This window comes from Plecotus auritus (assembly GCF_963455305.1).
Source record: "Plecotus auritus genome assembly, chromosome: 4".
NCBI classification, from domain to species: Eukaryota; Metazoa; Chordata; class Mammalia; order Chiroptera; family Vespertilionidae; genus Plecotus; species Plecotus auritus.
Window position 1 is genome coordinate 98927452 of NC_137775.1, and position 25355 is coordinate 98952806.

Here is a 25355-nt window from a genome sequence, read left to right on the forward strand (position 1 = left end):
ATTTGGACACTCACAAAAGAAAAAATAAGCCCATAAAAAAGTGATAAAAAATGTTACTAATTAGGGAAAGACAAATTAAAACCACAACAAGAAACCATCACAAACCCACTATAATGGCAAAAATTAAAAAGACTGGTAATACCAATGTTGGAAAGTCTCATTTATTGCTGACAGGAGTGAAAAATGGTACAACTACTTTGGAAAAATGTTTGGTGGTTTCTTGTAAAATGTTTTATACACCTACCTTATGACCCAAGAAATCAACTCCTCAGCAATTATGCAAGAGAAATGAAACATATGTTCATAAAGAGACTTGTGTAAAAATGTTCAAAGAAGTTCTCTTCATAATAAGCTCAAGGTAGAAACAACCCAAATTTCCATCCCAGTAGCATGGTTAAACAAATTCATATAATAGAAAGTTACTCACCAATAAAAAGGAACGAACTATTCATATACATGATAACATGAATGAATTTCATAGGTACAAACATTATGCTGAATGAAAGAAACCAGACACAAAAAGGTGCATGCCATTTTTTCAATTATACCAAGAACTAAAACAGGAAAAACAAATTTATGGTGAAATAAAATGGAAAAGTGGTTGTGTCTGGGCATGTCAAATTGCTCAGGCAATGGAAATGATGGCAATATTTTATATTTTGGTAGGAGTATAAGTTACATAAGTATGGACATTTATCTAACCTCATCAAATTGTGCTAAGATTTGTGTATCTCACTGTCCTCCCCCCCAAAAATAAAAAAAACTTCTGTAAATAAATATTGACCTGTACTTTGTAGATTAGGCTTGAGCAAGTGAAAAAATATATTGAGGGTGATGGGAGCTAGTTTTCTCACAGTTTGGCAAAGGAAATTATAGAAATGGAGAGGGAAAACTTCCCATCTGATGCTGGGTTAGAATTGGAGGTATCAGTATGAACTCCTGGTTTTCTACAAATTTCCTGGCTTTGTCTCCTGAGAGAGCCTAAAGAAGCAGTGCTATATTAGTTACAATGAGCATACAGAACATCCATATCTTGTTTTCTAAATATCACTCTCCAATTAGGGGAACCAGGGTTTCTTGGAGAACAGACTTCTGCAGAGAAAGTATAAGATGAACCTGACACATCTTCTTGTGCCAGAAATAAGAAAGTGCTCAAAGAACACTGGCGATATATGGAAAGAACCCAGAAGCCAGCTTGAAGGGGCTCACACTGGCCAAGTCTAAGACAGTCTTTGAGCATCAAAAATAAATAACGATAGTCGTGGATTATAACCCAGGGAATTATTTTTTTTTAAATATATATTTTATTGATATTTTATAGAGAGGAAGGGAGAGGGACAGAGAGCCAGAAACATCGATGAGAGAGAAACATCGATCAGCTGCCTCCTGCACACCTCGCACTGGGGATGTGCCCACAACCAAGGTACATGCCCTTGACCAGAATCGAACCCGGGACCCTTCAGTCTGCAGGCCGATGCTCTATCCACTGAGCCAAATCGGTTTCGGCTATAACCCAGGGAATTAAATAAGAATCCATGAGTCTATTCTGATATAAATAAATGGGGCTGAGGGGAAGATCTTCCTTACAGAATTACAGCTACTAATAGGAAGGAATGGTAGGAGTTAAACTTAGTTAAATAGGAAGGAGTTAGAAAATCATCATACTAGTAGATGCTAAAACTTGAGGGTTAAAGTGTAATGAGGAAAAGCCTCAAAATATCTACCCACAATTTACTTTTTAGTTATAAAAGGGAAATCAGTAACTTCACAGTGGATAGATCTGTCAGCCTTTACCTTAACCAAGTGATCAAAATAAACATTGTTAATCCTATATAATAAAGAGGGAATATGCAAATTGATCATCACTCCATCACAAAGATGTCGGCACCCATAGCCACAAGATGGTGGCGTCCAGCCAAAAGCAGTTTGGCTCAGTGGATAGAGCGTCAGCCTGCGGACTGAAAGGTCCCAGGTTCGATTCCGGTCAAGGGCATGTAACTTGGTTGCGGGCACATCCCCAGTAGGAGGTGTGCAGGAGGCAGCTGATCGATGTTTCTCTCTCATCAATGTTTCTGACTATCTATCCCTCTTCCTTCCTCTCTGTAAAAAATCAATAAAATACATTAAAAAAAATCAAAAAAATATATATATTAAAAAAAAAAGAAAAAGATGGTGGCGTCCAGTCCTCTCAGCCCTGCCGGAGTTCCCCAGTCCCGGGGGGGACGGCCGCTGAGAACAGGCAGCGTGAGCAGCCTGGTGGAATGCTTGCCACAGCGATGAGGCAAGCGTTCCACCCTGGCCATAGAGGGCCTCTGGGCAGCGGGCACAGAGTGGCTTGGGGCGGGGGGGTAAACTTGCGTCTTCGCCCTGGTGATGCGGCAAGTGTTTCGCGCCTGGCCGCAGATGGGCCTCTGGCTGGGGAGGGCAGTCGGGCGCCATGAGGCCAGCAGGGGAGAAATTTTGGGGCGATCAGGCCAGCAGGGGAGCCAGTTGGGGGCGAGCAGGCTGGCAGGCAGAGTGGTTAGGGGTGATTGGGCAGGCAGGCAGGTGAGCGGTTAGGAGCCAGCGGTCCCAGATTGCGAGAGGGATGTCTGACTGCTAGTTTAGGCCCGATCCCACAGGGACATCCCCCGGCAGTCAGACATCCCCCGAGGGGTCCCAGATTGGAGAGGGTGCAGGCCAGGCTGAGGGACACCCCCCCCCGTGCATGAATTTCATGCACCGGGCCACTAGTATTGAGATAAACCTGTTACCAGACAAAATTTGGGCCCAGAGCAGATCTATGTAGGGCCAGTCAGTCTGTAGTGTGTGGATTCTTGATTTTTCACAGGAAAGATTTCACGCCTTGAGTCCAGGTGATTTTGAGAGTATATTCATTATTTATTTATTTATGTATTTTGGTTAATGGTCACCCTAGGACCATGGTCAGCAAACTGCGGCTCTTTGGCCCCTTGAGTGTGGCTCTTCCACAAAATACCATGGCCTGGGCGAGTCTATTTTGAAGAAGTGGCATTAGAAGAAGTTTAAGTTTAAAAAATTTGGCTCTCAAAAGAAATTTCAATCATTGTACTGTTGATATTTGGCTCTGTTGACTAATGAGTTTGCCGACCACTGCCCTAGGATATTTTTTTTACTGTGCTTTTCAGAGAGAGTGGAAGGGAGGGAAAGAGGAAGAGAGGCGGAGAAAGAGAGAGAGGGAGAGAGAAACATCAGTGTGAAACTTGTTGCCTCCCCCTTTTTTTATTTAATTCTTGTGTTTGTTTGTTTTTTCTTTTTTCTTTTTGGTTGCCTCCTTTATGCACCTGGACCAAAGTCAGGGAGCAAACAGCAACCCAAGTACATGCTCTTGACTGGGAATTGAACCTGCGACCCTTTGGTATGCAGGCCAATGCTCTAACCACTAAGAAACACCGGCCAGGGCAAGAATATATTTATTAAAGCTGGGGACAGTGAAACAAAAGGAGAGGTTATGGTAGAAGAAGCAACAGGAGAGAGAAAGTCAGAGAAATAGGGGGCCTTGGAGCAAGGTTCAGGGGGTAAGTCCAGTACAAGCTGCTGCTACCCACTGCTGCCCTGGTTGCAAGTTTCATGGTGTCCTTAGACTTTAGGAGAAAAAGAACAGAGATACAAGACATGGGTCCTTTGTCTTGAGGCTTTTTATCTTTCTTTGGTGGGTGGGAATCCTAAGGGAGGTCTCAACAGAATATTCATTAGCTTTCCAAGGTGTGTCTTTAAATATGTTGATTCATGAAACTATGGGCGTTGAGGGGTCAGGGTTATATTACCTGGTTAGTTTTATTTTCAAAGACCATCATCAAAGACAGACCAAGACTGACGCAGGCCTGCCCAGGGCCGGTCTGGAATGTGTAAACCATTTGCTCCTAAGTGTCCTTGGTCAGGGAAGATAAAAACTTATGATTTATTAGCTGGCTGTAAAGTGTTCAAATTTTTTGGACTTGTTTCATTATTTTGTCTCAGTTTCCCTTATTCCACTTGTCAAGGAATTTCCCTAGCTTCTTACTATCCTGTCACAAACTAACATCATGTACCTCCTGAAGTGATGTCATATTCCTGTCAAAATGTGTAATCTGCCAAAACCGGTTTGGCTCGGTGGATAGAGCGTCGGCTTGCGGACTGAAGGTCCCAGGTTCGATTCCGGTCAAGGGCATGTATCTTGATTGTGGGCACATCCCCAGTAGGAGGTGTGCAGGAGGCAGCTGATCGATGTTTCTCTCTCATTGATGTTTCCAACTCTCTATCGCTCTCCCTTCCTCTCTGTAAAAAATCAATAAAACATATTTTAAAAATGTGTAATCTGAATTTAAGGATGAGAGAACATCAGCCAGACAAAAATTGAATGATGTTCTGAAAAAAATAAAAAGCTGTACTTTTCAAAAATGCCAAGGTCGAGAAAGACAAAGTAAAGCCGAGGAACTCACTTATAAGTAATCTTATTTACTTATTTGTTTGTTTATTTATTTATTAATCCTCACCTGAGGATATTTTTCCATTGATTTTTAGAGAGAGTGGGAGTGAGGAGGAGGGACAGAGAAAGAGAAATATTAATACATTGATTGATTGCCTCCTGCACACACCCTGACCAGGGCCAGGGATCGAGCCTGCAATCAAGGTTCATGCCCTTGACCGGAATTGAACCCCGGGACCCTTCAGTCATCGGGCAGACACTCTATCCACTGAGCCAAACAGGCTAAGGCAGTAACCTTATTTATAAGGTTCCAGATTAGAGGAGACTAAAAATTAATGACAACTAAGTACAAATGTGATTCTGAACAGGATATTAGTTTGAGAACAGATATAGGTAAAATGGATACTATCTGGACACTTGTTAAACATTAAATGTGGACTGTATTACTTTCCTATGGCTGCTGTAACAAATCACCAAGTGTTTGGTGCATTAAAATAACATACATTTATTCTCTGACAGTTCTGGGCATAGGTTCAAAATCAGCTTTGCTGCACTGAAATCAAGGCGTTGGCAGAGTTGTACTCTGCTTGGCGTGGTAAAGCACACAAAGCCTCCCAGTTGCTGTTGAGTAAATGATAAATATGTATGTGAAATGGGGCAAAATAAAAGGTATACAGGAGCTCCTCGTGTTATTTTTTTTTTAATATATTTTTATTGATTTTTTACAGAGAGGAAGGGAGAGGGATAGAGAGCTAGAAACATCGATGAGAGAGAGACATCGATCAGCTGCCTCCTGCACACCCCCCACTGGGGATGTGCCCGCAACCAAGGTACATGCCCCTGACCGGAATCGAACCCGGGACCCTTCAGTCCGCAGGCCGACGCTCTATCCACTGAGCCAAACCGGTTTCGGCTCCTCGTGTTATTTTTACAACTCATCTGTAAGTATGATTATGTTAAAACTTAAAGACACCAAGTGGGTAACTATTAGGGATAATAGAGGCGAGGGACCTGGCCAATGTGGCTCAGTTGGTTGAGAGTCATCCCGTGTGCCGAGAGGTTCTCAGTTGGAATCCCAGTCATGGCACATGCCCAAGTTCAGTTCAATTCCCAGTAAGGGGCGTGCAGGAGGCAGCCGATAGATGTGTCTCTCTCTTTCTCTCTCTCTCTCTCTCTCTCTCTCTCTCTCTCTCTCTCTCCCCCCCCCTCTCTCTTTCTCTAATCAATAAAAACTTAAAAAAAAAAAGACTAAAGTTTCATGCCACTTCTAAGGTCAGTGGGATAGATTCCTAACCAGCGGCAGGAAATTAGGTTAGGTAAGACTTTTTTTGCATTTGGGTGATGCTTATTTTCCAAGCCATTATACAGCTATTGCCCTCTTTGATCCTTACAATAAGTTTGTGAGGTTGGAAGGGCAGATATTTTTATTCCCAGTGAACAAATAAAAAAAACCCAAGTCACTTAAGAAACTCGGCTAAGATCCCACATCAGGTTAGTGGCAGAGCGAGACATTTTAGAAACAGCCTTCTCCTCCTCCTGCAAGAGTGGCTGAGGTAAACAGGTGAAGTGTCGCAGTGCAGCACAGCCAGGTTTATGTGTTGTTCCCCTCACAGTGCAATGTAAGCAGTGAGCTCCCTGGAGCAGCTCTCCTCCGAGCAGTGACTCGGGGATCCAGGCTGTCCTTGGGAGGGAACAGGGCAGGGTAGGTCCTTGGCTTCTAGCTGTGCAGGTAAGAAAAAGGAAGTGAGCCCTGGCCAGAATAGCACAGTTGGTTAGAGCATCCTCCAGATACAACAAGGTTGTGGGTTCGATCCCTGGTTAGGGCACACACAAGAATCAATCAATGAATGCATAAGTAAATGGAACAACAAATCGATGTTTCTCTCTCTCCCCTTTTCTCTCTCTATAAAATCAATCAATAAAATATTAAGGAAAAGGAAGTGAAGTTTAGGTGAGATGTTTTAAGCCTGGAAATGGGCTATATCACATCTATGTTCTGACCAGAATTCAATCGCATGGTCCCATTTAAATGTGTGGAGATCTGGGAAATGTAGTCTTTCTGTGTAGTAGGAAGGAAAATAAAACAGTTCCATGAACACCCAGCTTTGGCTCTGTCACACTGTTGTAGGTAGCGGGAATGGCACCATGTGTCTGACTAGTGGGATCAGACCAAACCTGGGTTCAGCAGCTTCAGTACTTGGGTTTTTGCTAGGAAAGAATTCAGAGCATAACCCACACTGTAAGAGAACCTCTATAAGAGGTAGAGACAATAATTTATTGGGTAAATTACAGAGGTAGAAAAAGTAATTCCTAGAAGAAATGGGCTTAGCAAACAGGTTATAGAGGTAAAGGAAGCCCTTGGAGCTTGGAAGTGAGGAAGCTCCTGGTGGGGAGCAGAGGGGAAGGGAAAGTCACGGGGGCCTCCCTGGAGGGAGAGCGCATTGGGTCCTCCATCCTAAGGGTTTTAAGGGCAGAGATTTTAGGGGAGGTCTCAGGGAAAGATCTTAATAGACGATTCAGTAGCTTTCCAGGTGTGTCCATTCAGGATTGTGGTCTCCACTGATTGATTGGCCAGTCCCGGGGCAGGGGTCATTATTCATTGCAGCTGGTCCTGATGTCAGCCTTGGCCGATTTTGCTGCTTATCTGGGCCTGGAGCTGAAATACAACTGAGTCATTCATAGATGTTATATCTAGGGAGGAAAGGTCAGGGGGTCCAAATGGGTGACCAGTGATTTCCTAGGGGAGGAAAAATACCCTGGGGGCAAGGTCCCACCCTTTTGATTGTCCTTTGCTAGGCATCTGGAGCTTTCCACCCTGGTGACCCTCTGCACCTGGCCCATCCTCCTTGCTCTGCTCATGTCTAACTGCCTACATCAATACTAGCTATGTAAAGTTGAGCAATTTATTTAAATCCCTTCTAAGTTTTCTCATTTATCAAACAGAGACAATAATACCACAGAGGGTTGCTGCATTAAATAAAGTACACAATATACATAACATTCATAGCACAGTGCCTGACACATAGCCAACCATAAGTGCCTATTGTTAGTATTCTATAACTCTCATGTCTCTTCTCGTCCTAGTTACATCAGTTCCCAGGCTAGTGGTGGAGCTATTCAGGTCAAACCTTTTCTTGTGCTGACCATTTGTTCCTTGGTCTCTGCCCACAACATAACATAGATTTGTTTGTTTGTTTGTTTTTACGTAGATTAGTTTAATCAAAAAGCAAGAGCAAGGCCTTAGAACAGGCCCACATGGCAGGATGTAATACAAAGAGCAGTGAGTCATTTTGCAAAATACACCTCAATGCCTAGGTCCGGGGGCAGTGCAGGCACCCCTGAGTCTCTGGAGTTTGCCCCTCTCATTATTCTAAACAACAGGTGTTGGCAAACTTCCACCAAAGCTGGCTGAATTATCTATTTTCTACTCTGGAATTTAGAGGGAAAGGAAGGAGTGGTATCCAGGGAGGTCAGGTCAATAGCTGTTGGGAGTTCACACATTCTCCACACTCAATGCCATGGGAGTTTCACATTGGTCTGTCCAAAGAGGTCCAACTAGGGACACTTTGGGCCTCTTGGTGACCTGAAAAACAGAACACCAGCATCCAAAGTCTCATGTCTGACCATTTCTTTTCTGCCAGATAGAAACACCCCTCTTCGTCTGGAAATGGGCACGCGGGGCCAGAATCTGGGACCTGCAGCTGGGGTGGCCCCATTTCCTGTGTACAACCGAACCAGGATCAGAGAGGGTGCTTTAACCTTCCAGTTAGTGACCAGAGTTGAGAAGTTTAGCAAACTTGGTAAACGATGTAATTTATGATGATGTAGCCTCATTAATACTCTTTTAGACTAGCAGATGTCCGAGTTCTCTGTTTCATAAACTAACAGATTTGAACACAGTAAAGTAAAACTCAAGACAAATGTGAATCTACCTGAAACAAATAGTGACCTTTACTGAAGTCTTAAGTCAAACATGCAACTTTTGGTCATTCTTTTGAGAAGCCCTTCCAGCATTTCTGGTGGTTAATTGTAAACATCAGACTTCTTTGTGGCTCAAATCAACAGGAGTGGGGTCAGCGCTCCTCTCTCCTCCATGCAAGACCAAAAGTCCAGACAGCCCTCCCCCAGGATGAACACTAGGCCCTGCCTAACTGTGCTGTGTTTGCTGACTAACTTCTGACCTCCTGCACTCTGGACCTTACCTGTCTCAACCTGTGGTCCTTTTCCATTTCCCCATGACATTAGTGAACTCTGTGGACTTGGCTCCTTTCTGTTGGTATCTGCCCGATCCTGGGGTGCCCTGTTTTCCTACCACTTATCAAAGGCACTCCTGAATTTTTGTAATGGGTGTTCTTAGTGGGGCAAGCCCTTTGGAAGGTAGTTAGGCAACTGTCCCTTCTTGCAGAATTTCAGGGCCATCCTTACACTGTGTATCACATAAATAATACCCCTTGCGGTTGTGAAAGTTGGGGACTCTGAATTTCAGGAAATTGTTATAAAGCTGTGTTTCCTTACTACTGTTTCTACTTAAATTGTGTATTTATATGGAGTGGCTTGCTGTTAGGGAGGCTCAGGCTCTCCCCAGGCCACCTCTCAGTGCCTCCACTACCCATCCCTGATCAGACATGAAAATAAATGTGTGGAGAACATCTGAAATCAAAGGTTGTGGCAGTTTGTAGCTACCACCAGCACCTTCCAGAAGGTCAGGAAGTGACATAACTGAAGCGAGACTAAAATGAAAGCTAGAAGAGGAAAGAAAAAAGAGAAAGACTTTGCCAGGAGCAAATCTGCATGGGAGGGCTCTAAATATCTTTCTGCTGGTTCCAGAAAGGCTCATGACACAGTTTAATTAAAAGGCTTTTGTGGAAGAGGAAGGCGGGTCCTGCGTGCGGTGACTCAAGTTCACGTTCTAAGTCCTCCAAGTTCCAGTTACGTAACCCTGTGAAATTGTTTAGCTTTCCCAATAGGTGTTTAGGTCCCTACAATGGGGTCAGTGACCCACGCCACACCACAGGTTGTCGTGAGGCTCCAGGGAGATAACGGTTTGTTACGAGTTATAAGTTTCAGTTTACCTAAAAGCTTTTGAACTTCTTGGAATTTCTTCTAAAAATTGTAGGGAACCTGCCAATCATTTCAAATGCAACTTGTTTTTGTAAATTCCCCTTCTTCCTCCCACATATAGGTCTGTCCAGAGTGTCTGTAAAGTCCCCTTTCGCAATGCAAATGCCCCAGGGGAAAAGGCACAGCTGACAGTTTCCAGGTAACACCTTCCAAGTCAATAAATGCTTCAGGTGGGAGCAGGCATGGGACGTGGGATGGGCCGGGAAGGACGGGAGGACCACTTGCAGGCTGGAGCTCTGTAAAGAGGCTCCTGAGATCTGACAGCAGTGGAGACTGTTTGCTGAGGGGAGAACTGGGCGGAGCAAAACCACCTTTCAGGACTTTTTTCCAGGTACCCATTCCTATACAAAGGGTTGGAATCATTTGTTTCCTCTCTGTGACATGTACACATTTGTAAATGTGTATGGATAAATTATATTTAATCCAGTCCCTTAACTGACAAACCACTAATGACCAGATGTCAGCTCCCAGTTCACCAGTGAGAAATAAAGTATGAAGAGACTAAGAACATATTGAACATTCGCAGGAGAAAAGCTCAGAATTTTCCTTTTCTACTAGGGCAGAAGCCTGGCCTTTTTTTTTTTTTTTTTTTTATGGGCAGTTTTTTGAGCCCTTACTTTTCAGTCTTAATATTCACCCTCTAAACACTGATGAATAGCTTTCTTCTTGCTGCTCTGACACTTTTTAATAAAACTTTAAAAAATTAAATTGTAATTGTAGACAGCAAAATATTAAGCTTGATGAATTTTTACCTATGCGCACACCGGGGTAACTCCATCAAGGTGTACCAAACATTCCCAGTACCCTCGGAGGCTCTCCCAAGCTTGCACTCAGTCAGTAACCATTGCCCCCTCACCACCTCCCCAGACAACCACTTCTATCAGCAGAGATTAGTTTCATCAATTTTATAAATGGAATCACACAGATACGCTCTTTGGCATATGCTTGCTAGCCATCCATGATGTTGCATATAGCAGGAGTTCTTCTTTGCATTTAGTATTCCATTGTGTGGATAGATCACAATTTATCCTTCCTACTGTCCATTGCCATTAGATCATTCCTAAATTTGGGTGATTATGAATAGCACTGCTATGGACATCCTTATACACTGAGTGGCCAGATTATTATGATCTCTGAACGCATAATAATCTGGCCACTCAGTATATATCCTATATAATAAAAGGCTAATATGCAAATTGTCCCCTGGACCAGGAGTTTGACCAGCAGGCAGGGCCCCTCCCCCTGGCCAGGCTGGCCAGACCCCACCCATGCACGAATTCATGCACCGGGCCTCTAATATATATATATCTCCTATCTAATAAAAGAGTAATATGCAAATTGACCATCACTCCAACACATAAGATGGCAGACCCCATGTGGTCAAAGATGGCCGCCCCCATGTGGACACAAGATGGCCACCACAAGATGGCCGGCAGGGGAGGGCAGTTGGGAGGGGGGAGAACCAAGCCTGCAGGGGAGGGCAGTTGAGGAGGACCAGGCCGGCAGGGGAGGGCAATTAAGGGCAATCGGGCCAGCAGGGCAGGGCAGTTGGGGGCAACCAGGCCAGCAAGGGAGGGCAGTTAGGGGCGACCAGGCTGGCAAGGGAGGGCAGTTGGGGGGGACCAGGCCTGCAGGGGAGGACAGTTAGGGGCAACCAGGCCTGCAGGGGAGGGCAGTTAGGGGCAATCGGGCCAGCAGGGGAGCAGTTAGGTGTCAATTAGGCCGGCAGGGGAGTGGTTAGGGGGTGATCAGGCTGGCAGGCAGAAGCAGTTAGGGGCAATCAGGCAGGCAGGCAGGTGAGTGGTTGGGAGCCGGCAGTCAGTGGGATCGGGCCTAAACATGCAGTTGGACATCCCTTGAGGGGTCTCAGATTGGAGAGGTTGCAGGCTGGGCTGAGGGACACCCCACCTCCCACCCCTATGCACGAATTTTGTGCACTGGGCCTCTAGTATATTTTATAAAAGTATGTGGACTTGTTGGAAATTTTGGATGTCCTCTTTTGTAAAGTGCCTGTTCAAGTCTTGTACCCATTAACCATTGGGTTGTCTGTCTTTTACTTAGTTATTTGTAAAAGTATTTTTTAACTATGTATTTTGGATTTGAGTTCATTATTGGATGCATGTATTATGACTATCTTCTTCCAGTCTGTGACTCACCTTTTCACTTTCTGAATGGTGTCTTTTGATGAATTTCTTAATTTTAATATAGTGCATTTTATCAATTATTTATTTTATGCTTGGTATTTTTGGTGTTCTATTTAAATAATCTTTTCCCTACTCTCACTTTTAAAATTAGAAAATTATTCTTTTCAAAAGTACATTGTAAAAATATTAGAACACATAGATTATCACAAAGAAAAAAATAACCACTTATAATGCTACCAGCCATAGATATAATCTCTATTAACATTTTGATACATATTCTAGTATTTATTAAAGTTTATATGTATAGTTTTCTTTTTCAAAAAGTGGATACTGTATTTATTTTTTATTAACTTTTTAAAACATATTTTATATAAATATTAATAAATGGTTATCTTTATAACTTATTTAAAATTTTTAAAAAATACATTTTTATTGATTTTAGAGAGGAAAGGAGGAGAGATAGAAACATCAATGAAAGAGAATCATTGATTGGCTGCCTCCTGCATGCCCCCTACTGGGAATGGAGCCCCAAACTCAGGCATGTGTCCTGACTGGGAATTGGACTGGGAATTGAACCATGAATTTCTGGTTCATAGGTCGAGGCTCAACCATTGAGCCACACGAGCTGGGTGAATGTCTGTTTTGTTTTGTTTTGTTTTGTTAATCCTTGCCCAAAGACTTGTTGTTTTTTTTTAATTGATTTTAAAAAGAGAGAGAAGGAGAAGGAGAAGAAGAAGAAGAGGGAGAGGGAGAGTGAGAGAGAGAGAAACATCAATCGGTTGCCTCTCATACACACCCAGATAGGGGATCAAACATGAAATCTGCATATGTACCCTGACTGGGAATCAAACCTTGAACCAGTAACCCTCCAGTGTATGGGACGTCACTCTACCCACTGAGTCACACTGGCCAGAGCTGGCTGCGTTTTATAGTAAAAATATTCTTAACTTTTTAAGAAATTAGGCAGTTAAAATAAATCTCAGCTTTAGTGGTCAAGTACATATCATGTGCCAAGAATTCCAGCTTCCTGTGGCTTAGTTGGAGAAAAAAAAATATTTTTAAATATATTTTTATTGATTTCAGAGAAGGGAGAAGGAGAGATAGAAACATCAATGATGAGAGAGAATCATTGATCAGCTGCCTCCTGCATGACCCACACTGGGGACAAAGCCCACAACCAGGCATGTGCTCTGATCAGGAATCAAACTGTGACCCCCCTCCTGGTTCATAGATCAACACTCAACCACTGAGCCACACTGGCTAGGTGAAAGAGCGCTGTTTTAGGAGTCATTAGTCTGGAGTTATGCCAGAGCAGTTTAGTTCCATACTGGAATTTCAAAAAAGGGGTCATTTAGCTTTTCAGAGCTTCAATTCCCTAATCTTAAAATTGGGGCTAATAATTTCTTATATCAGAAATTGGAAGTATTTCAGAGCCCATCAATAGGAGGCTGATCAAAGAGAATACATTTCTAAATTGGAATAAGATATAGCTATTGAAAATGGAAATGTAAATTTATATTTATTGATGTAGAAAGCTATTTTCAGCATACTCTGAATGAAAAAAAAAAAGCAGGCTAGAGAGATAGGTATAGTATGATGCCATTGAAGCAAATTATTCAAATGGAGACTTATAGGAAAGATATATTTATGCATGGCTGGTGTTGCTCAATGGGTGAGCACAGACTCATGAACCTGGAGGTCACCTGTTCGATTCCCTGTCAGGGCACATGTCCGGGTTGCAGGCTCAGTCCCCAGAGTGGGGTGTGCAGGAGACAACCTATCGATGATTCTCTCTTGTCATTGGTGTTTCTATCTCTTTTCCCCTTTCCCTTCCTCTCTGAAATCAATAAAAAAGTAAAATAAAATAAAACCCCTCAAAGAAAATTAGGAAAAAAACTTCATGATCCTGGACTTAACAATGATTTATTGGATATAACACCACTAAAAGCATAGGCAACAAAATAAAAAAATAGACAAATGGGACTACATCAAACTTAAAACTTTTGTGTATCAAAGGACATAATCAACGGCAACCCATGGGATGGGAGAAAATATTTGCGAATGATATATCTGATAAGGGGTTAATATCTAGAATATATAAGAACTCCTATAACTCAACAAAAAAAATCAAATAATCTTATTAAAAATGGGCAAAGAACTTGAATAGACATTACTCCAAAGATCATTTATATATGGCCAACAAGAATATGAAAATATGCTCAAAATCACTAATCATCACAAAATGCGAATCAAAACCACAACGAAATATCACCTCATATCCATTAGAATGGCTACTGTCAGACAAAGCAAAACAAAACAAAATAACCAGTGTTAGCAAGGCTGTATAGAAACTGGAACCCATGTGCACTGTTGGATGGATTGTAAAATGGTGCAGCCACTATGAAAATCATTATGGAGGGTCCTTTAAAAAAGAACAACATGATCCAGAAATCTCACTTCTGGGCACACATCCAGAATACTTGAGAGCAGGGTCTTGGAAAGATATTTGCACATTCATGTTCATAGCAGCATTATTCACTATAGCCATGAGGTGGAAGCAACCCAAATGTCCATCAACAGATTAATGGGTAAACAAAATGTGGTACATACATACAATGAAATATTACTCAGCCTTAAAAAGGAAGGACATTCTGACATAGGCAGTAACATGGATGAACCTTGAGGATATTGTGTTAAGTGAAATGAGCCAGTGTAAAGTGAAAAGGCAAATACTGTATGATTCCACTCATATGCGTCATCTGAAGTAGTCAAATTCATAGAAACAGAAAGTAGAATGATGGTTGTCAGGGACTAGGGGGTGGGGAAAAGGGAGGTGTTTAATGGGCACAGAGTTTCAGTTTTTGCAAAATGAAACTGTTCTGGAAATAGGTTGCGCAGCCATGTGAATATGCTGAACAATACTGAATTGTACACTTAAAAGTGGTTAAGGGTAAATTTTAAGTTTTTTTTTCTTAATCACAATTAAAACAACAAACAAATGCCAAAATGGTTTTGTCATAATTTGTTCCCTCACTAGCCTGTTCCTCAAACCTGTGGAGAATCATCCAGGCCCAGGGAAGGTCTACCTTGGCTCTTCTGTTCTCCCAAGTCCTATGGCTTCTCTGTTTACTACCGGTACTTATTTGGCACTTGAACCTACGATGCTTTGCACTGTTGACTGCCTTTATATAGTTATTTCTAGAAATGCATGTCCTTATCTCTCCCATTGTTATGTATTACCTTAATATTTAATATTCACAAACACTCATGCCCACTTCATTTAAACTTCCAATCCTGGGAAATAAGTGCAGGATAGAAGTTTTGGCTATGGCAGCCTTGGGCAAACTACGGCCCGCGGGCCGGATCCGGCTGTTCTATCCGGTTCTCTTGCTCTCCCCTCCGCTCCTTTACTTTGAATTTATATTAGTTCACACAAACACTCCATCCATGCTTTTGTTCCGGCCCTCCGGTCCAGTATAAGAACCCATTGTGGCCCTCGAGTCAAAAAGTTTGCCCACCCCTGGTATGGGCTAAGCTTCAGTATATAAGTACTACCGGTAATTGTAGCTATACTAGTAGATGAAATTCCAAATGTTTTTTCTTTCTTTTGATTTATTCTCTTTCTTTTAAGGAATAAAGTGTATGTTATTTATTACACTGAAACAAAATCATGCCTTTTGGCTTAATCCTACTAAGAACATTAACAATAACTGGCATACAACAAAGTTCCTGAAACACAGCAGATGAATTACTTTACATACACATTGTAAGCATACTACCTATTTATGAGACAGAAGTAACCTTGGACATTTTTTAAACAGCAAAAATATACAAAACAGTTACAACTGGAAATAATACTGGCCAAGTGCCCCGTGTTTTTATCCCAGAGACACACCACAGAAATCCAGAGTTAAGACAACGACGTCACAAAATGTTTTGAATATTAAGAATGCGTTTTTTGGGAGTGGACACAATAACAGCTTTTCCTTTGGCTTAAGATAGTCAGCAGTTTGAAGTGATTAAACTCAGAATTAGGAGGCGGAAGCTCCTAGAGGAGTCAGAATTCTGAGGCAGGAGTCCAGCGAGGGAGCACACCTGTTTCTCCATGACACTCAGTTTGGGCTCCCACCGTGAAAGAGCTGTGGGGTCCCTTCTGTTTCAGATGAGCAATTGTTGGATGGTGTGAGTGACTTTGCACCTTCACTGCAATGAATGATAGTTTGTGAAATGCATGTCCCTTTTAAAACATAACTGTCTGTATCCCAGCAGATGAAGCAGCAGGCACTGTTCGCATTCTGAGGGTAACATCTGCCCCTCCCGACTATGGGCCCTGTAAGCAGGGAGCATTGAGGTGTCATGCAGCCTGGAGTTGCTGTCAGTGGCACCATGGAGTTGACTGTAGTCACCTTTCTACCATATTAATTACAATCATAGCCATACTCTTTTTCTTGGCATTGTAATTGGAAGCTTCTCGCTAATACCTTATTCCTATGAATGCATTTGGGGCACAACATATTATCCTCCAGGTGGAGGGGTGGAAAGTTACAGGAAGGTACCAAGAAGAGTGAACACACTTGCCCTAGTTTCTCAGGGACCCAGGCTTGCCCAGCATAAAACTTTAGCTGAACCCAACCCTCTGTGTCTGCAGGGAGACTTTGTCCATGGAGCACACACCACTTGTAACCAGAGGCCTCCTGTGGTGATACCTCGGTCTCCATCTTCCAGGTCTTCCCAGTCGTGGCTGCAATTCTGCTCCAGGAGACAAACACAGCATGGGCGTGGAAGTTGTCACGAAAATATTGCCCATTCCCTCAAGGAGAGCAGTAGCTCCCCCTTCAGGAGCAGCAACCCCCCCTCCAGGGGAGCAGTCACTTCAGGAAGACCAAAACTGTCTAGAGTCGTTTCCCCCTTTTTCATCTTCAATTTCCTTTGTGATAATGTCAATATCCTTGCCTCCTCTGGTGTGATAGGAATATCCTTTTGGTTAGGCAGTGGTCGGCAAACTCATTAGTCAACAGAGCCAACTATCAACAGCACGATTGAAATTTCTTTTGAGAGCCAAATTTTTTAAACTTAAACTTCTAACGCCACCTTCAAAATAGACTCGCCCAGGCCGTGGTGTTTTGTGGAAGAGCACACTCAAGGGGTCAAAGAGCCACATGTCGTTTGCGAGACGCAGTTTGCCGACGTGGCCGCGACCAAGGTGGCCGCAACCAAGGTACGTGACCCTGACCGGAATCGAACCTGGGACCCTTCAGTCCGCAGGCTGATGCTCTATCCACTGAGCCAAACCGGTTTCAGCTGGTGCTCAGCTTTAATTGCTGGCACCAAGCCCTCACTACCGTCTCGGTAAATCAGGTTAACTGGAGGCAATTGAATGGGCAGTGGAGGAATTGGTATCTTCTTGTGAACTCTCTTTTATTTTCTTGTGCCATCTTTTGTGGACAGGAAGCTTTGTCATCTTTCTTAGGTCTCTTCCGTTTGGTCTCCATCCCTGAGGTTCTTTGTATACTTGGTTCACCAGCAGCCCCATGTTTCTCTTTAGCTTGTACTGGTTGGAATTTGCAAGCTTTTTTCCGTTCCCCTGACTTCTTTGGGAGATCCACGTCCTGCCTTTTGCATTTTTCCATATTCAGAAAAGAATTTAAGGCTGACAAGAAAATCTTCTTACTTCTCTGATTTATTCTTTTGCTCCACTTCAGTGATCTTTTTGCAGCATTTTCCTATGTAGAGGTGAGGAAACTGAGATCTAGAGAGAAGCTAAGTAATTTGACCACGGTCACAAGGATTAAGGCTCTCCTACTAGGCCACTGTCCTTAACTCAGCCTTACTTATAGTAAGCTAGCAGATATTTGCTTGCTCCCCTAAATAGCTCATCTTACTGTTAACTGCTCCCTAGGTTTTGCAGATTACATGGGAGGGAGAATGTAAAGAACTGAAATGAACTCATGTTTGACAAGCCCCGAGGCTACCTAATGTTCTTTTCTTCAAAATGAAATGTCTCTTAATGTTTTCTTATGTGATCGCTTTATTAAAAATCTGAAAATACTGATAACAATGTAAAAATATTCATGATTTTCCATACTCAGAGATTGTCATTGTTAACACTATGGAGTATATCCTTTCAGATGTCTCTTGCACTTGTGATTCTCTCTTAACAGGTAACACTATTTTTTGTCATATCTTTTATCATTTAAAAATATATTGTAGCCCAGTTGGTGTGGCTCAATTGGTTGGGCTTCGTCCTGTGCAGCAGGAGGTTTCTGGTTCAGTTCCCAGTCCAGGTGCATGTGGGAAGCAACCAATAGACATTTCTCTCTCACATGGATATTTCTCTCTCTCTCTCTCCTCCCTTCCTCTCTCTCTAAAATCAATAAAAACATATTTTTTTAAAAAGAAAATAAAGTTGATCTATTTATTGCTTTAAATATAGAAAAGTATAAAAATTAAAAGTATTAATAATTTTAATTATTAGTATTTCCAACCTCTTGTTATATAGTTTGGTACATACAGTATGCTAATTTTACATTCTACTTTTTTTCCGTAATGATCTCTGTACTCTTTACTGGCCTCCTGTCCCCCCAAGGGGTGTCCCACTTCTGCTGACTTTAATGCCTCAGAATTTCAGTGTCCTTTACCTCAGCTACCAATTTGCTGTCCACAGTCCTGTGAGTGGTGGTCTTTTGGATGAATTGTATGGAGTTGCTGTTGTCCAGGGCACCACCAAGATTCAAGTCCTCCCCTTCTACCAGCAGGCGGCGTAGGCGTTGCTCTCAACCTCCAGCTTGACCTTGATGTTCAGCAGGGTCTCCTACTCCTGGGCTTGGCGCTGCCCTTCTGCCTGGGTCTGGGCCTGCTCTGACTCCCAGAGCAGCAGTCTATGGTCTAACATAAAATTCGTTCCACTGAGCTATTCCATCTGCATGGCATAGTGTATCTTCACCTCCCGCAGCTGCTCGCCAAGCTGGCCTTCAGATTTCTCATCAAGTCCAGGCTAATCTCTGAGGACTGAGCCATATGTTTCCATGAGTGTCATCTCAGCAGCTACTATCTCTGTGGTCTGCGAGGCAACCACTGTGGTGCCCACTGGGACCTGGTGGGACTAGTACTTGTCTAGCTCCTCTTGGTTCTTCTGAGCCAGCTCATCACACTGGACTCGAATGTCTGCCATGATCTTGCTGAGGATTTGGGGGCACCCAACTCCATGGTTAACCCAGAGTTGGAAATCTGGTTTTGTAGATCATTTACTTCCTCCTCATGGTTCTTCTTCACTAAAAGCAACTCCTCCTTGAGAGCCTTGATCTCTGTCACCAGCTGCAGCCGAGTGACCTTTCAGAGCCACTGATGTTACTGTCCACAGACAGGCACATGTCCAGCTCTGTCTCATTCTTGACTCTGAAGTCATCAGCAGTAAGATGGATATTGTCAATATGCAGAATGATGTCCACAGAACTTGCAAAGATCTGAGCCCTCGGGTCCTCATGGTCTTGAAATAATGCTCCAGTCTCTGACCTGGGGTCCCTTCTTCACCAGGGGTTCCCGGATTTTGCTCTCCAGTCTCTGATTATCAGCTTCCAGCTTCTCACCCTTTCCAGTTAGGAGGCCAGGTGGTTATTGAGTCATTGCATAGTCTCCTTCTCACTCTGAATGCCCCCTATGTCTGCCAGACCTCCAGCCATCCCCATAGCCAAGCCCCTGGACACTGGTGGAGTAGGACATGGAGACCCAGGAGCCCTCGCCCTCGGTGCCTACATAGACGCTGATGGCACTGCTGAATGATAGGCTAGCTTAACTCTTTTATGAACCCCTGAAACTGACCTGGTCTTGGGATCTGGAATCAGTTTAATTTTTTTTTACACAAGATCACCAGCCTAAGAAATTCAGAAAGAAACTGGCTGGTCTTGGGCATAAACCAGGCAGTGACATATCCAAACATAGCCCTGATATTTCTGAGATGGTCCCTAGAAGCCCTGTTGGCATACTGCTGTCAGCTTTCCTTCCTTAGAGTGGTGTTCAGCAGTTTGTCCCTTTGCCTCTCAATCAGTCCTCTCCAGGCTCTCTTTATAACAAAAACAAAACAAAGCTATCAGGGTAGAAATGTAGGTGTTAATATCTGCTCAGACTCAAGTGGAAATTCACATTTCTAGGAGTCTACTGATTAGGTAACACCTCATTTCCTCCATTTCATATCCCATCCCCACAAGAGAACCATCCCATGGGGATGGAGGTGGTGGTGGTTCTTCCTTCATATCTAAAGTGCCAGCTACCTTGGTCATTGTTTCTGCACAGTGGTTAGGAGTGGGACAGTTCTTTACTGTGCATGACTTTCTTAAGAACTTATGTTTAGCATATCTGGTCCTTAGGAAATTAACAGCCAGGGTACCATACCAATATCATGAGAACCAAAAATGTCCCCACAGTTTTAGAGTTCACTTCAGGAGTAGTTGCACTCCTTTGAGATAATACCCATCATGAACTGTAGTTCTGAGCCATTTGGGTCTCTTATTTACAAGGATCTCTTTGCATTATGTGGGCTGTTTAGGTGTGAGTTAAGACCCTAGTAATTGGCCAAGAGTTTTTAGTTTTTTCTTGGGTTCTCAGGTTCCAGTAACATTTTCTTTTGGATCTTTGGTCAATCCAACTTTAATCCATCGATGTTGCAAGTTAAAATGCTTCCTAGAAAGTCTATGGTCTAACATAAAATTCGTTCTTGGGTCAAAATTTCTGATTATTTTGTATGTAAGGCCAAATTGAACTCAAAGTATAAAGGGAACTGTAGCAGGGTATAGTGGGTGGAGAGCTAGACTGGAAGTTTAGAGACCCCTTACTAGTTGTGGGTTCTTGGGTGAATCAATTCCCTACTCTTGGTTTCAATTTCATTTGCAAAATGGGGAGGTTGGACTATCAGTTCATTTCAGCTCTAATATTGTGATTTTTAAATCTTTCTGTGTCCACATTCCATTATCCATAAGATTGGGACAATACATGCTCACTTCTGAGGGAGACTGAACTTTCCTTAATATTAGTGAAATATTCCAACATTGTGGTCACCCAAAAATTAGGCCCTGACAATGATCAAAGCTTCCACACAGATCTCTGAGGCCCAAGAACAGTTTCTTACAGAATGTTTATAACTACTGTATGGTATGAGTTTGTAATATCCTTACTCTAAGGTGTGTTTCCTGTAAGACATTCACATTGGAGGGGAAAAAATCACTAGAGAAAGTTGGATTGAACAACTTTACCAATAATTGACAAAATGAGAATTTGAATCTCAAATGTGTTGTGACCCCAGGACCCAGGCTTTAAGAGCCATTATGTTTCACTCTTATTTGGTAGTGGGTCGGGAGGTAGAATGCTTTCCCTTTCCAAAACCTCCTAGCACCCTAGACACTACTAGTCATTCTAGTTCTGTCTGCTGTTGAAAACATACTCCATTAGGAATCTGAAAGCTGGGTTCTAGATTTGCTGCTCTGTATTTTTGGACAAGGCATGTAAGCTTTCTGGGTCTCACTTTCCTTATTTGTAAAACAGAGAGCTACCTGAAGGCAGGAGACCATTTCCTGTTCACCATTTCCCTCCCTTGACTGTAGCAGAGTGTGGGGCAAATACTGTTTAAAAGCACTTCCTGAATGAAGCAATGTAAGGGGGTAGACAAGATAGTTCCTATGTTTCCTTTCTCATTCTTTGATCTTGAATTGGGGCCTTGACCAGGTAGGTGTACCATATATAGTAACGCTTTGCCTTCTATTTTAAAAACAACAAGGCATTCCAAATTCTCGTGACTTAATCTTTAAGAGGGTTGTTTTTTTTTTTTTTAAATATATTTTTATTGATATTTTACAGAGAGGAAGGGAGAGGGATAGAGAGCTAGAAACATCGATCAGCTGCCTCCTGCACACCTCCCACTGGGGATGTGCCCGCAACCAAGGTACATGCCCTTGACCGGAATCGAACCTGGGACCCCTGAGTCCGCAGGCCGACGCTCTATCCACTGAGCCAAACCGGTTTCGGCAAGAGGGTTGGTTTTGACCGATTATGTGTGGCGTTTGTTTGGACCTGTGATTGACGTTTACACCAAGGTCTTCTCTACTTCCCCAGACTAGCCAGTACCATTGCATAACAGAAACTGCATGGATAAACTGTAGCAATCACTACCGAGGGGGCCGGGAAACCAAGGGCTTACAGCAGAATCCCTCTGGGACAGCAGCTCTGTAAACTTATGCAAACAAGTCCTTCCAACGCGATGGGCAAACTCCTGGCTGGGGGGACTGGGTCCTGGGGTACTCTCCGGTACTTGACCTTGCCATGGTCTCTGCTCTTCTCGGAACTTTTTGAAGAAGTTCCCTCATCTCCAAAATGGCGGAGCTGTCCTAAGCGAAGAGCCGGAAACTTCTCCCCCAAACCCCTGGCTTTCACTCCGCCCCTTGAGGATGGGGCGGGGCGAGGCGAAGGTCAGGCCAGGAGTCACCCCCCCACCCCGCCGCTGGGCGGGGCCTTTCCTCCTTATTTCCCGCCCTCTCGCTTCACCGCGGTGAGGTCACGCGGGGGACGTCACGGGGTTGTGACGCCACTGAGGGGCGGGCTTCCGGGGAGGAAGGGGCGGGGCCTAGGCGGGCGACGCTTGCGCAGTGGGCGCGGCGCGGGTGGAGGCGGAGGCGGTGGAGAAGCGAGAGGCGGCGGCGGCGGAGGCGGCGGCTAGGGGGGGGTGGGAGGGGGGGAGCGCGCGAGTGCTGAGTGAGTTTACCCGTATGAGGCGGTGAGAGGCCCGGGGCCTACTCAGAGGAGCGGGCGGCGCCGGCAGCAGCGGCCCCCCTGGTCCCCGGGCCCGAAGGCGCGGCGGCGGCTCGGCGCGAGGAGGCGGGGAGCGGTGTTCGGCCCCAGACATGGAGGGCATGGACGTGGACCTGGACCCCGAGCTGATGCAGAAGTTCAGCTGTCTAGGCACCACCGACAAGGACGTGCTCATCTCCGAGTTCCAGCGGCTCCTTGGCTTCCAGCTCAACCCGGCCGGCTGCGCCTTCTTCCTGGACATGACCAACTGGTGAGCCGGCCTCGCCGCGCCGGCGTTGGCAGCGGCCTCGGGGCCCCGAGGGAGGGGAGGGACACCCGAGCCCCGCGGCTGGGCGGGCCGGGCGGGCTCTAAGGGGCACCCCCTTTTCCGGGGCGGGAAAGGCGTGGGGGGAAACCCTAAGGGCATGGGAGAAATTTGGGGGTTGAGCAGGTTCGAGAGGACGTACGAGGAGTGTTGGGGTCCACGGAAAGTAGGAGGGGCGGGAGATATTGTGGGGAGGGTCCTGAGGTTCCGTGGAGTATTAGGGGCCGTGGAACGCGGGACGAGTAGAAAGACTTGAGCCTCAGGTTACGGGTAGACTTGGGAGGAAGAGGGCTTTGGTGTTGGCTAAGAGTAGAAAGCACAGGAAATCTGAATTTGGAGAGTGGAAAAAAGCTTCGCGTGTGGAGATAGGGGTGAGGAAGACAGGGATGAGGGGAAACTCCCGGGATGTGTTAGGTGCTTGTGGAGGAACCTGGGGCTCAGGAATTAGGAGTAGAGAACAGATGTGTGTGGTGTGTATATGTATGTGTGTGGTGTGTATGTGTATGTGTGTGTACGACTTTCGGAAGAGTTGTGCCAGGGAGGGGTGGGATCTACTAGATTGGCTAATGGAGGACTGGAAGTATTAGACCTGGGGCAGTGTCTGGGAAAAACTTTAGGAAAAGTGAAGGAAAGGAGTTTATTTTGGGAAGGGAACCTTTTGAGGGGATCAGGGCCCTCTGCTCCAGAATGCTGGAATTGAGAGTTCTGGGTTTATCCGAGGGAAAGCTGGGTGGGTAGATAGATATTTGGGAAAACGGAGAACTTGGCTCAGGTTGGGAACCAAGTGTTTTTAGCTTGGAGTCTCCTTGTAGAAGACTGAAATTGGGGCAGAAGACCATGGCACTTAGACTAAAGGAGTGTTTCTTGGCTTTGGACGTAGCACTTGCTGTTTTTGATAAGCAAGGCTTCCTCCTGTTCTCTGAGGAGGGATTGTTGGGTTCACTCAGGGAGAGTGAGAAAGTGGAGGCCATTAGACTTCTTTGAAAAGATTTTAGGTAAAGCAACTCATCTTTCTTTGGTCAAAAAGCCAGGGAATGAATGCCCTTTGCTCTCTGTGTTGGGCAGTCCCCTGACATGTGGAATCTTGTTTCTTTTGGCATCACTTGTACAACTAGCCTCCCCTTTATCCCATGCCCACTAAATGCCTCAGGCACTGCCAGAAAAAAAAAGAGGCTGTAAACTTAGTCTTTATCCCATTCCTCATCTACTCCTATCCTGAAAGATGCTCATTTTACTAATGTTGGGAACCTTGTAGTTGTGACTGCAAAGGGGATGTGTGAATTTTTTTTTTCTGTGCAGCATCATTGATCAATTCTATTATTTTAGCTTTAAAGTTGATTGTTATAGTAAGAGTGGGATTGAATTTCTAGATGTTTAGAAAACTCTGAGGCATTGAATGCAGGAGCTAGTCTTTAGAATTAAATAAGCATTTGTCAGCACCACTTGTATCTTTTATATCTAGGGTGATCTCAAGGAGGGACTGTAACCTCCAATACTTCTCTAAACACCAACCTATGGTGTTTAAATGGAGTGACAGGGATTACTGAAAACACTGAGAAGAGGTATTATTACATTGATGAAATTCAGAAATAAAGTTATTTTGAGGAGGAATGTTCTCTTGCCTGCCTTCTTTCCCACCGGGCTCTTTTTCTTCCTTGTTTACACTAGTTCAGCATAGGAAACTTGGCATATTGTTGTTGCCAGTTTGGTAGGGGAGGATCATTATTTCTCCCCACCCCCTTGTGAGTCAAACCCTGCCCTAATAAATTTAGTTTTTAGTTCTTTAGAGTCAGTATTTATTAGTACAATTACTATGGCTACAAAACCAGTGTAATGAATTTTATATGCTTGAGGTGTGTGTGTGTTTAACAACTAAGATTGTTTGTTTTTAGGTGTTGGGAAAGATGAGGCCCAGTGTGGATGAGAAAAAAAGACAACAACAAACATCATAGTTGCATGATAAAATTTTATTTGAATTTTAAGAAAAGTTACTAGGCTCAAAGACACAGAGTGGCATGTATGCTGATAAGATGTTAACTCTGTATAAAATAAGGTATGAACAAAGGAGTGAGCCATTAAAAAAATGTATTCTAGTTTTAAAGCCGTTAGAGTCAGTAGCTTCTTAGGAATCCAGGCAGTTAAGTGATAACTTAGCTTTAAGCCACATTATTTTTTGGTTGAAGAAGTCATGTTTTTTATTTTCTTTGATTATAAAATGAAAAAATCATTTGTGAACTGAAAGCAGTGAGGCTTGTTATTCTTTTCTAATGAAAGCAGTTAGCTCAATAATCCAATATTGTGTTTTTGATTCCTATGTTGACCTGGCTAACGCTGTCTTGTTAGACTTTTGTTTTAAACAAATACCCGTCATAATTAACAAAATTTAGTTTAAAAATACATGCATGGATGCATACTTGTTAAAAAACTTATTAAGTAAATCTCTAGAACCTAGAAATTTATTGTTTTAAGTGTCATTTAATGTATAACTGGGACCTGTTGAGATGGCCTAATACAAGTTGGCAAAATAGCTCTCAAACTGCTGTAGTTAACCTGTTGGGTTTAGGAT

The 25355-nt window shown here is 43.7% G+C and overlaps 1 protein-coding gene and 2 pseudogenes across 5 annotated transcripts in view; 1 reads left to right on the forward strand and 2 right to left on the reverse strand.

The window, feature by feature from the left end:
* Positions 1-16109: 16109 nt before the first annotated feature.
* LOC308246740 (developmental pluripotency-associated protein 4-like) lies at positions 16110-17224 on the reverse strand (annotated as a pseudogene). The gene is made up of 2 exons: positions 17204-17224; positions 16110-16668 (listed from the first exon to the last, which is right to left on the reverse strand). The product of its transcript is annotated as a developmental pluripotency-associated protein 4-like (transcript).
* Positions 17225-18299: 1075 nt separating this feature from the next.
* Positions 18300-22579, reverse strand: LOC308246741 (keratin, type I cytoskeletal 18-like; annotated as a pseudogene). Its single transcript has 2 exons — positions 22471-22579; positions 18300-19393 (listed from the first exon to the last, which is right to left on the reverse strand). The product of its transcript is annotated as a keratin, type I cytoskeletal 18-like (transcript).
* ILRUN (inflammation and lipid regulator with UBA-like and NBR1-like domains) overlaps positions 22349-25355 on the forward strand; it is a 111334-nt gene continuing 108327 nt past the window's right edge. The window contains exon 1 of one of the 3 annotated variants that reach the window (XM_080666672.1): positions 22349-22735. In XM_080666672.1, the coding sequence (XP_080522798.1) occupies positions 22578-22735 (158 nt within the window). In that variant the 5' untranslated portion in view covers positions 22349-22577. The remainder of the gene's footprint in view (positions 22736-25355) is intronic. The other 2 variants (XM_080666674.1, XM_080666673.1) reach the window with 2 other exon arrangements.